Below are 12,878 nucleotides of genomic sequence, written 5' to 3' on the forward strand. Positions count from 1 at the left end.
TTAGTCTTCCTTTAAAGTTAATAAAAAAATCTCAAACTTTCTTCACAATATAAATAGGACTTAGAAGATGAGGTTAATCTCTCACAACACATACAAATAAGAGAAAAAAAAGCGGCGGAATAGGAGCTACCACTGAAATGAGAATAGGGGTTTTTAGGGATTATAGGAACTTCTATTTTCAATTAAGAAAAAGGTGGTGCTGTTTTTCAATATTCAACGGAGAAACTTCTAATCTAACGGTTTAACATCTATTTTAACTTTTCCAACAAGAAAGGAAGAAAAAAAATATAGCAATCTATTATCTACTTCAATCTCATCTTTTACTTAGGCATCGTCTGAGTGACTTTTTTTATATTTCTTTAAACAGTTTTAATTATAAAATTAAAATTTTGTACTAAAAAACTTCTTTAAAAAGCAACTAGAAAACCATTGCAAACGAACATAAATGATTGTTACCTCTTAGACATATTAGATAACCAGGACATCTACTCTTATCGCTACTTTGCTGAAGAGAAACCTTGCATTCTTCTTTTATTTTTATTCTTTTGACTATAGTGAATATTTAATTTAATGCATTGATTGATATAACGAAACTTACCCAATCACATGAACTTGGTCTTGTTTCAATTATGCTTATTCTCCAATTTTCGGTTTTGATTTTTTTTTTTAATCTTTTTTCATCCTAATATAGTTTCATTTGGGACAGCTTTCTTAGTTCTTCTTTAAAGCAGCTTTAAGTACAAAGTTTTATTTTTGTACAAAAAGCTGCTTTAAGAAGCAGGAGAATACGTCCAACGGAGCCATAATTGGTTTAATTTTAAGATGCAAGCAATCTAATTGAGGGTATTCATGTGAATGGCTTGGTTGGAGTGAGTACGTAAAGAGCTACATAAATGTAGTCTAAAATAATGTGGTGAAATTAATTTGACTTAATGAGAGAGTGGGTTGAATTTTTTAATTTCTCAGAGTTGAAATTAGTACTACAAAGATTTATAAAAAATACTTCTGCAATAGAAGTCTAATCTCACACAGAGAGAGAGAGAGAGAGAAGAGGAGAGAATGTTTGTGAAAAATATAGGAGATGCATGTGGAATTGTTTACCATTTTTTGAAATCGATGCCCATGTCTATCACTAGAGATGATTTATTAAAATGCACGCCTATTAAACCCTCCAATTGAAGACTACTAATTTATGGCTTGTGAGATTCATTTTCTTTAATGTAATTTATGAATTTTTATTAAATGTGTGCTTTATGATTAAAGCATATTTAGAGTTTGAGGATTACTTTTAGATACATAATTATTTTAATAATCTTTTAAAAACCTATCATTCTCCTTCTTAATTCTGCCATCAAGAAAAAAATTTATCTTTGGATTTATATATTTCTAGGATTTCATATTTGGGGAAAAAGTTAAACAAAGCACTTTTTTCATGTCTATCAACTTTAGAATTATGAGCATGCCTCATTTTACATTATTTAGACTTGATTACGTTTCCCTTTAAAAATGTTCTTTTGGTAGGATATGGTATTTCTTTATATTAAGCAAAGTGTGTCCATTTGATGAGTTTTTTTGGTATGATATGATCATTTAAAATTGCATAACAATATTTCTCCATGTGGCAGGAGTTACTTTACAATCTCTATGAACTTAGGACCTAAGGATTCTTGATAGTACATAGCTTAGGGTAATACTGATTAGTCTAATTTGTTTTTGTTTGGGACGGCTTTCTTATTGCTTTTTAAAGCTTTCTTTTGTGTACAGAAATTTTTAATTTTTGTAATGAAAAGCTGTTTAAGAAGAGGAGAAGCCGTCCACGAAGCTTTAATCTTGCACTCTATATAATATATAAAATATATCAGACTTTTTGAGACAAACTTTCTTGTTGCTTTCTAAATAATTTTTAATAAAATTTTATATTCAAGAATTTTTGTACAAAAATTATTTTAAAAAAAATAAAAAAATATCTCAACGAGTCTAAGTTTCATTTTGGATGATTTTATTTGCTTTTTAAAATAATTTTCAGTTTGAAATAATTATTTATACTAGAAAGCACTCTAAGAAGCAGTGGAAAAGCCCATTTCCCCAACAAAGCCTAAAGCTTCGATTTTGTGACTTACTTTTCGTATGTCTTTCTTAACTGTATTTTTTGTTAAAAATTAAATTTGTATATGTAAAATACTTGATTTAAGAAACAGTAAAGAAATAGTTTAATCGAACATACATATTCATCTATCAACTTTTTGATTATATCCTGAAGATCTTCCTGCCCAAGGCAAATCTTATGAAATCTCTTTGACGACAGAATTTAAGGGTTTAGTTAAAATACATATATATATCATATATTATATATATATATATATATATAATTTTTATCTTAAATTTTTTTTACCTTTTCAATAGTTCAAGGTGCTTTCAATAGAAGGAGCTGTATTGTTTTCTAATCAGGTCGCACGTATTTGTGGAAAACCAGGGCTGAGATCTAACCCGTTCCCACTTTTTCCGCTTCCGTCAATCCTGTTTAACGAAGCTCTACGTACCTTTCTATTCCTTACACATTTTCGTTTTTGAGGAACGCGGAACCAAGCGAATTCGAGGTTGAGGAAGGTAAAACTTTGACGTCCGATGAGGAGGACGACGAGCTTGTCGGAGTTCTCGTATTTCTTCGGCCGTCGAGCACGCCGACATTTAGGTCCGATGGAATCAACTCGGAAAAGATTCGACCGCCCCGAAAAGAAAGACGTCAAACAGAGAGCACTCGACGATCTATCATCGGTGAATGCGGCCCATTCGTCGATGCCCGACCCTTCCTCAATTGTTGCGGCTTCTGCAAGCGCAAGCATTTGCCCGCCGGCATTGATACCTTTCATTGTATAGGTATGCTCGAAGAAAACTCTTCATAGTAAACAAAAATTTCTTGCGATTTCTGAAAAACTATTTTTTAGTATAAGAGAAAACATGCGGAATTCCTGGTCTTTGTGGGAACTTTTTGATCTTTACTATTGCAATAAGATGGGAAAATACATTTTTTGGATATCTTTAATATGTAATATTTCTGATATTTTACTTTGAGTATGCTTTGAATTTTTCCGTTTTGTACGTATCGTCATAATGCCCGTAACGTTTCCTTCCTTGCTCTTACTTTGGACCGTTTCATCATTTTTCACACTATGCTTCCATTCCACATCTTTTGAGAGACATATCTATATTAACACACACCACCTAACATAGAGAATTACTCTCTAATGATTCTAGCCAACCACACCTTCCAGGAGAAATCCCATATTCAATTCCTGGCCTTCTTACTTATTTGAAAGTCTGACACATCTGCAAAAGGTAACTATTTCGTCTTATTTTAAAGAAAATTATCCTTGTTACTCACTACTATCCATCTTTCATAGACTCCTATTTTCAAGCATATCTTTTATGGCAACAAGCTATACAGGAGGACTAGATGCCTTACTTTAAGTTCATACTTAGGGTTTTGTTGATTTACCTACGTGGAAGTTGACATTTTGTTTGGTAATGATTTTGGCTAGTCAAAATTACTCAGAACTGGGTTCTCTTGAGGCTTCTGAGCGGTTGGCATAGTTTCCAATACTTGTGTGCATTACTTCATTGTTATTCTACTCTTCTGCAATTTGGCCTTTTTTTTTTAATGGTGTCAAAGAATACCTTTCCTAAGGTGATCTCCCGAATGTATGTTCTATATGCAAAGTTACCTGGTCTGTGATGTTCCTCAAAAATGTTTTGTCAACACGACAAGCTTTTTATGTCCTTTAATGCTGCTAAGATGCATCTGCATCGAAATCTCATTTTTCACTCCAAATATGCACTGTGAAACTCAAAACTGTCATGACTTCATCTCAATCAGAACTCCATTTTGCGTCAGCTTCTACGAAGGTATACCGTCTATTCTTCTCATTTTCGCACGGTTTCTTCGATCAATCGGTTGAGAGCAAAAATTCGCTAGAGGTTGAACAGTGCCAACTCAATATTGGCTGTCGCTCTGATTCACCTTGCAAGCAAATAGCGAAGATATGGCATTTGGCTGGAGACGACCGAACGGACGTTCATTACGATGTTTGGCGTTCGGTTGGAGTATGCTCTAAGCATGATTTGTAAAGTCCCATCACATTTGATTAAAATTATCATTGCTTCTCCAACCTCATGATCCACTATTTTGTTTAGCACACGTGCATATTTACACTATCTTAGTCATTTATGTGGATGTTTATGATAATCCGTTAGTTGATAAGGATATATATCTTCAACGCTGAAAAGGCAATTACTTTAACACTCTCTGTAATAAAAGATCTTAATTTACATTTGCTTCTTATTGATCTTAAAATATCTCTCATATTCTAGTAGTTATTACCCTCTCAAAGCCAAAGTATGCTTTCTATATCTTTCTTAATCATACTAGAGATCACCGAGTAAAACTTGTCTTCCATTTCTCTAGACCTCATAGTCATTCTCACTCTATTGCAGAATACCTGTATAAGATCCTATTTCTTTGGTATAGGTTTGGTATTATCCTCACTAGTCCTACATTAGTATAGTAGTGCTATCTAGTACTCTTGCAGCACATTGATTATATGGTCATGTTGTTAGTATTCGCATTCTTTGTTATATGTTTGATAACCTATATGTTGGACTTGATATCTCTACAGATACGTGTTGCTCACTTTCGATATTTATTGGCTGTGACCCTGTTGACTGAAAATCTATCACTAATTTATTTCTTTCTTGCCCCTTAGTTTCGGCATGTCAGAATATAATGTGGGTGTTCTTTCCCATGCTTAAGCTGAATGTGATATACCTTATAAACATGTGGTATATTATTATATATATTTTGCTTACTCACCATTTTATAGTATGTGTTAACTGCTCCTTTAAAACTATGATAATTTATTGTGCCAACTTTTATTGTTTCAAAAAAAAAAAATTTTTTTTTGCTTACTCACATTTAATTAGTGTGTAATGCTCTTCTATTAAGACATTTAACTCATATTGTATTCAAGCAGTTGAGCTAATATGTTATATTTCATTTGTGTCGCAAATTGTTCAACATAGGTCCCATTGTTTCTCTATGAACAACTAGCCAACATCTTCAACAAGTTGCTCTTCTTAAGGCAATTTCAATAGATATTACCAAAATTCATACTGAATTTTTTTTATTGCCTCTTTAGCATCCTAGTCTTATACAAAAATCCAGCCACCAGACAGATAAGAGGAGGGTTAGTAGCATCATAAAGCAAATCAAGATTTTTTAGTGAAAATAATAGAAAAGAGAAAGACAATGGGGCATGCAGACAGTTTGATAAATTTACTTGTGTTTGTGGTTTTTATAAATAATTATCCTTCCTGAGGGAGGGTGTTTGTTCAATGTAGTTAATACAATTGCTATAGAGGAACTTAGCATTGATAGTTTGTTCTTAAGGAGTATTGGTATATATATTTGTTTGGTAGTTGGGCCATAGCAGCAAGCGATGGTGGGGTCAGAAGGATCTAGTCACGAGCATGTGATCAAAGGACGTGTCGGCGAACTTTTGACCACATCGAACGAATGACGGTGGTCGGAAGGAACAGTTAGTGATGGGAGCGACACTACAGCGAAAATGGCAAATACCGACGGTTTTCACGGCGTTTTAGACCGTCGGTTTCCGACGCTCGCCGGCGTTAAAGCGTCGGACGATTGACGGTTCAACGGCGGTAGCTACGATAACGTCGGTATTACGACGTTTACTAAACCGCCGGTAAACCGCCGATATCAACATTACCTGGCGGTTATCCGCGGTCTAACCGCCGGTGATAAGTGATTTTTTTTCCGGCGGTCTAGACGCGGAAAACCGCCGGTACAAGCCCTTAATACGAGCCCCTCGCCCCGCTTCATTTTACTTTTCACTCTTTCCTTACTCTCTCGGGATCGTCGCTCTATCGTCTCTCCCGCTCGTTCCGATCAGGCTCCGCACGAAGGACTCACGACCGCCAACCCCATTCCGACCGCCGCCGACCCCAGTCGACCGCCGCGCGTCCCCTGGTCCGACGCGCGACAGTTACTCCGCGCATCGCCGACCGTTCCGACCCAAAACGATTTCTCTTTTAAGGTTATTTTTTTATGGTTTCTTCTTGATTTATTTGATTAATTTCTGTTAGTTAATGTTTATACTTTAAATGTGGGAGAGAGTTATGGTGCTAGGTTTAGGTGTTGATATGAATGTTTCTTTCCAGAAATCAATTTGGATTAATGCTTGGTTTGTGATGCAATGGAGTCATACATTTTGTTAGAGAGGTTCTTATGGAGATAATATAATGAGAATAAGGAGGATCTTATATATGATATTTATCTATTTAGAGAAATATTCTTACATATTCTCAGGAAATAGGGGCAATATAGGGTAGTTAATAATGCGTTATATTAAATCATTAATGAGTGAGGAGCTTACTTGTGTTCAAATACATTGGTTATTTGACAAGTATTTCCTACTTTCGGTTGATTATATTCAAGCAAAGAAGCTGAACTAGGCTGTAGGAATTCAATTGAAGGAATTTTTTGTACTGGAGACGTTGTTTTAGAAAGCAGCAAAAGGTTGTCCTGCGGAGTCTAAGTAGGGATCAATCGGTTAGGTGGATAAATGCGGTCAGGGCTCCCTAGGTGGAGTTTTTTTCTTTATGAACTTGTGAATGCCTGAACTGGTGATTGTAGCTTATTCATGAACTATCTTGTATTTGTAGATTTGTAATGTTGTGATGATTTTTTATTTGTTTGTATTTTTCTTGATTGTGATGATTATAGTCGGCTGGTGCCAACATATGATATGCTTTTTTCTGCAGGTTTAGACTTTGGTGAATCGGAAATATGGGATGCTGAAAAGTCTACAGGTTTCGGCTGGCTAACGGCGTTTAGCCGCGGAAACACGTACCGGACGGACAGAGAAAGCCGCCGGTAACCGCGACCAGCTTACGACGGCGCGGCGGTATATACGATGGACGCCCGACGGTTTAAACGTCGGAATACGACGGATAACCGCCGTCCTGCCCGGGTACCTTACGGCGGGGCTAACGGGCGCCGTCGGCGTTCTAATGAACCAGAGACGCCAGGTTTAACCGCCGGAAAACCGCCGGTAATTGACCGACGGTTTTCCGGCGGTTACAAAACGCGGCCTAAACCGCCAAAGACCGACGGTTAAAATTCCGGTGGTCACGGCGGTATTGGCCGCCGGCAAACCGCCGCAAAAAATAACTGCCGGTAGCCGTCGGACATGGTTTCTACGCCGTTTTTACCGGCGGTTATACAAACCACCGTGAGACCGCGGTTAAGTTAAAAATCGCCAGCTAAATGCTACACTACCGCCGGAAAAAAATTGGTTTTCAGTGTTTTTTACTGTAGTGGGATGGTCGGAGGACCGTAATTGGCGGGCGACGGTGGTTGGAGGACTAGTAGTTGGCGAGAGACGGTGGTTTTGGAAGATTGTAGCCGCGGGCAATTGGTGGTTGGGAGAGAACGTTTGTCGGTGGGCGCAATGGTCAGAAGGACCGTACGTCGGTTTGGCAACGATGTTGGACGGACGTTTTCGGTGGGACGACGGTAGTCGAAATGCCGTATTCATGGGGACGGTAGTCGACAGGCAGACGTGGTCGGGAGATTGAGTGAGCTTAGCGAGATGGTTTAGGAGTGCCGTAGTCGCGGGTGACGGTGGTCATGATTGGACCGTAGTCGGTGGTCGACGGTAGTCGAAGTGGACCGTAGTGGCGGGCGATGGCGGTCGGAGTGGATCTAGTTGGTGGTCGGACGATGGTTGGAGTGGACGTTAGTGTGGGGGGGGGGGGGGGGATGCTGATTGGGGGGAGGATGTGATTGTAGTCGGAGGGATTGTAATCGTCCAGTAACAATGATCAGAGGGACTTTAGTTAGCGGGCAACAGTGATTAGAGTGGATCGTAGTCTGCGAGCGACGGTGGTTGGAGTAGACCATAGTCGGCGGGTGATAGTGATCAGAGTGGAACGTAGTCGGCGGGCGACGTTGGTCAAAGTGGATCGTAGTCGGCGGAAGACGGTGGTCGGAGTGGACCGTAGTCGATGGGTGATATATAGTGGTCAGAGTGGATCGTAGTCAGCAAGCATGGGTGGTTGGAAGGACCATAGTCAGCGAGCGATGGTAATCGGAGTGGACTGTATTCGGCGGTTGATCGTAGTCAGCGAGATAGTATAGCTATTAAGACACATATGAAACAACAATATCCTTGCAATATCAAGAAGATGGTCATTTTTCTGTTTAATAATACCATTATGTTGAGATTTGTAGGGAAGAGGAAATTTGAGAAATAATACCACCGGTGGAGCACAAGGTGTGAAATTGAGATTGCATAAATTTAAAAGAACTATTAGTGAGTAGAGTTTTAATTAAGGTGAAAATTGAACTTTTATTTCTTGATAAAAATTTTTAATTATATGAAGAACCTCGTTCTGATATTTGAGCAAATAAACTTTGGTAACTTATGAACAATCATTAATAAATATGACAAGTTATGAAATCCTAGGGAATTGTTATGTTTAAGACCCCAAATGTCCCGAGTGAACTAACAAAAAAGGAAGATATCATGGACTGGTGGTAAATGAAGGAAAAGGCACAAAGTGATGTTTACTTAACTCATATGCATGACAACCAAACATAGGTAGAGACAAAGAACAAAGATAATTTGTCAAAGTCTATTAGGAAGAAGACCCAACCAGTAATACCAATGAAAAGAAGTGGAGAAGAGAGACGGAAGGTCTGTTGTTAAGCAGTGAACTCCACTAGCTTCATCACCTACATCTATTTCATCAGCTATGTCGATTATCTTCTTTGAGTTGTGATTTTGAAGACGCAATAAGAAGGATAAAATATTATAAAATAATTATAGATCTTTAAGACAACAAATAGATAATAAGTTTATAATAAATTGTAGGACATGTAAATAATCTAAAAGAGAGTTTTTGAATAATCATAATGCATTTTCACATGTGATATATCAGGAATGTGTTAGACCGGTCCACTGGACCGGTCCAGCCGGTCCAGGCAGGACCGGCTCAGGCACGAACAGGGCGGAAGAAACTTCCGCCCGCTGGGATGCCGAGCGAGCCGCACGGCGTGCGGGAGCCAAATAGGAAAGAAATGTTGGGGAGTTAAGAGGGAAATTTGAATGTAGGGACTGTTTAGGGAATTCCTTTTGATTTGTATGCATTAAAGAGTTATTTTTTATAGGGTTTGAGTATCTTGAATTTGGCTGAAATTTGAGATCTTGTAGATTTAGGTTTTCTTTGGGCTCTTGGCATTGCCAGAGATTTGGGAGAGATCGATCCTCCTCTCGAATTGAGGATCAATTGTATCTTTTCTATTTTTTTTTTATTTCTAGTGAAATACAAGCGAAATCTTGTATTTTTCTCCTCATTTCCAAATTTCCTGCTGCGTTTTCCCTGTTTTTCTGCTGTTTTGCTGCTGTGGACAGCAGTTGGCTGCTGTAATTTTACTGGTTTGGGTTAGGAATACTTGCGAACTCAAGTGTTTCATATCAGAATGACATATGGTAGGGAGGTCATGTAGAGAGATGAAAATAATTAGTGGTTACCTATTGAAGATGAGGAGCAAACACCATAATGACGAAACAAGCAAGAAAGTAAAAGCAGCTGAAAAATAAATGTCACTAGGATTAAAAGTGGAAAAACCTAAAATAGGGGAAAAACCATGGAACCACTCCACACCAAGGAATTTACTATAAAAATTGGGAGAAATTAAATAAGTACAGATCTATCTTCTCTCTCACTATCTCCTTGCTTCTCTTCTTACATGCACTGTTCTCAATGTCTAACCTACCAAAATACAAGAAAAAGTCAAGTAAAATAACCCCAAGGGACGCAACACTTCAAAAAAAAAAGAGAGAAAGAAAACAGTCTAGTCCGTCTCACATTGCTATGGCATTAGTTTGGAGCACTACCGCGCTTGAACCTCTGTCTTGATCCGCTGCAATGTCGTATGTATACCACTGCGGCGCTTTGCTCTCTGTTGTTCAGTATTGAGGTGCTCAAGAAAACAGTGTTGTGGTACTCAGGAAAATAGCGTCGGGGCGCATAAGTACCCTGCACCTGAACCCAATCAGCGGGTAAACCCGTACCCCCTAACGAGCACAATAAACTTGAGGTCCAAGGCAATAAAACAATACTATTGATCAACACAATCAAATTCCACACATAACATTACCTGACATGTGTGATGAAATTTTTGTATGTAAAACCCATGTGTAACAATAGAGATAGTTCCAATAGATCCAGAGGAAATGACATCATGAGGCGCTAAAATAAATGATTGAGAATGTTGAAGCGGTCAATCATAGTTGTCTTGAGAGAGAGAGAGAGAGAGAGAGAGAGAGAGAGAGAGAGAGAGAGAATGTGTGCAGTTGAACTAAAGCACAAAGAAGCCAATAAGAAAAGTTGTGCTTGGATAGTCAAAGTTCTCCTAGAAATGTTCAGGAGGATGGTGTGTGTGATCACAATGAGGCCAATAAGAAAGATATTCTGGCCATAACCATAAATATTTATAAAGCCACCACTATGATGGCCTACCACCCCTCAAACTAACAATCAAGGTTGATTGGGCAAGTGTGTGAGATGAGGCATTAGATAATTTTGTAATACAAACAGTGCAAAAAAGTGCACGTGAGAGAGAGAGAGAGAGAGAGCAATTCTAATGTTAGGGACTATACAGTTTGCCATCAATTAAAAGTTTACACCATACATAATAGGATGCAAGCCAGAGATAAATTTGGCGTCATCAACTTTTTTCTACTTTTTCTAGATAATTAGATAATATTGAAGGGACAATATTGAAGTAACCAGTCCTATTTTATTCTTAGTGTGCTATTATTCTCTTGAATTTTCATATCATTTTATGGAGGGAAAATTATTTTAGAATTGAGTGTAGACGCTTGAGATATTACTTTCCTAAAGATATGTGAAACAAAGAAAATCTTACATCTTTTTTGGCAGAATCAAAAAGCATAATATTTGAGGCAACAGACATTTCAAGAACATTAAGTAACTAGGTTAGAATTCATGGTCAGGTTTTTTGTACTTAGAAAATTTGATGGTTTTGTAGCTATTTATCACAAGAATCGCCAAAAAAAGAAAAAGCCCTCGATTGCAAGAAACAATTGAACTATTGAACTTTACTTTTTTATCAGTGATGGAAGAAACTCTAAACTCATTGAGATATGCGTGACAATCCATGATTCTATTTAAGGGAAATTTTGATCATGATTCTATTTGTGGGGGAGGGGGAGAAAGAGATGAAAATTTGAGTGGAATTTTGATACAGGAGGCGATGGAGGGGGGCATCCGGTCCGGGTGAGCCAAAGTAGTAGAAAAAGAATAAAGAAAGCGAAAGCGGAGAAGAAGGTTGTGGAGGTAGGAATTCTTTTCCTTACATGTTCAATTGCTATTTCATGTTTATATCATGTTGTATTGTAAAGTCTTTTATAGAAATAGAATATTTATTTTGTTTCTTTCATGCTTCAAATTCATGTGTAAAGCTTTATGTCAAACATTTGTAAGGAAGGAAAGAATATATGGTCATGTTAAACAAATATCGAATTGATTGTGCATGATTGAATACGGAGTACCAAAGACGGTGCCAAAGGCACATATGGCCCTTGGGGCAATTGAGGAAAATAAATGGCCAAAAGATGTGTACCTGATCAGTACAAGACGGTACTCCGGGACGGTTGAATATGTTAAATAAGTAAAAAAAAAAAAAAGATGCATTAGATATAGCTATGACATATGCATATGACATTTACATACCTTTCATGAGGACATAATCGAGACATTAAACACATGTTCCCCTTTCTTCTTAAAGCATGTAAATCAATATTTTTATGTCAACTGAGCATGTTTAGGATTAGAACTTTCTTGCTGAGCGTAGCTCATTCCTTAGTTTTAGGAAATTTTTAGGAGACCCGACTCTTAGGTGATGGCTGATCACCCGAGGTTTACTTACAGACGACGCTTACCGGGTGACAGGTTCCTTTACTGTCTTTAGTAGTGGTAGATGTTGTAGTTATTTTTGTTATTTTGGATGGCATGCAGAAATTGTGTAGAAAATATTTTATATGACCATCTTGTACATTTTGATAGACTTGTGTTATGATAATGTTGTAGAGGTGCTTTATTTATTTTGATTAGCTGAAATTGAATGGAATTGTTGATGAGAAATAAATTTCGCGTCCGATCTCGTTCCCGCCTCGTATCTACGAGCTAATCGGGCCGGATCGTGACATTCTCAGTTTTTCATGGCTGCTCTCTACTTCTGCAGGGAAGTTGCGTTCTGCAGCAAAAGGTGCAGAGATAAGCTGATCTCTGAAGATACGAGGAAGAAGAAGAAGAAGCCTTTCTTGTCATCCATGCAGAAAGGCAACCTTCTCCCGCCCATTAAGGCCTCTATATCTTCTGCTTAGAACAACACTTCCATATGTCTTCTCTATGAAAAGCCCTTGAACCATCCCTCCTATAGAGGCGACAATATCTACGGCGTCGACCTTTTGCATGGTGAAACAAGTTACATTCATGGGCTCTGTATCCTTAATTCTTCATGCTAAAATTCACCTTTTGCATGAATGGTTTCAAACTAAATGACTGTTTATTCCATGAGTTAAAAGGAAAACAATTGTGCTTTGATTCTTATATGGTTTAGGACAGTTTTAGACCACTGTTTTTTTTTCCTGTTTTTAAAAAGTTTTTATACTAAAAATAATTTTACAAAGTAATAAAAAAGAAAGTTTTTTACTATTTTATAAAATTATTGTAGAAAAAGTAAAATTTTAAAGCTATTGTAGAAAGCTATT

At 37.5% G+C, this 12,878-nt stretch overlaps 1 protein-coding gene across 1 annotated transcript in view; it reads left to right on the plus strand.

Annotated features, from left to right (window-relative positions):
• Positions 1–12,643, plus strand: part of LOC110103010 (FCS-Like Zinc finger 5) — a 16,102-nt gene extending 3,459 nt beyond the window's left edge. The window contains exon 2 of the mRNA XM_020831557.2: positions 12,350–12,643. Coding sequence (XP_020687216.1) covers positions 12,350–12,491 — 142 coding nt within the window. The 3' untranslated portion in view covers positions 12,492–12,643. The remainder of the gene's footprint in view (positions 1–12,349) is intronic.
• The last annotated feature ends 235 nt before the right edge of the window (positions 12,644–12,878 follow it).

The sequence above is a fragment of the Dendrobium catenatum genome, unplaced genomic scaffold (genome assembly GCF_001605985.2).
Source record: "Dendrobium catenatum unplaced genomic scaffold, ASM160598v2 fragScaff_scaffold_486, whole genome shotgun sequence".
NCBI lineage: Eukaryota > Viridiplantae > Streptophyta > Magnoliopsida > Asparagales > Orchidaceae > Dendrobium > Dendrobium catenatum.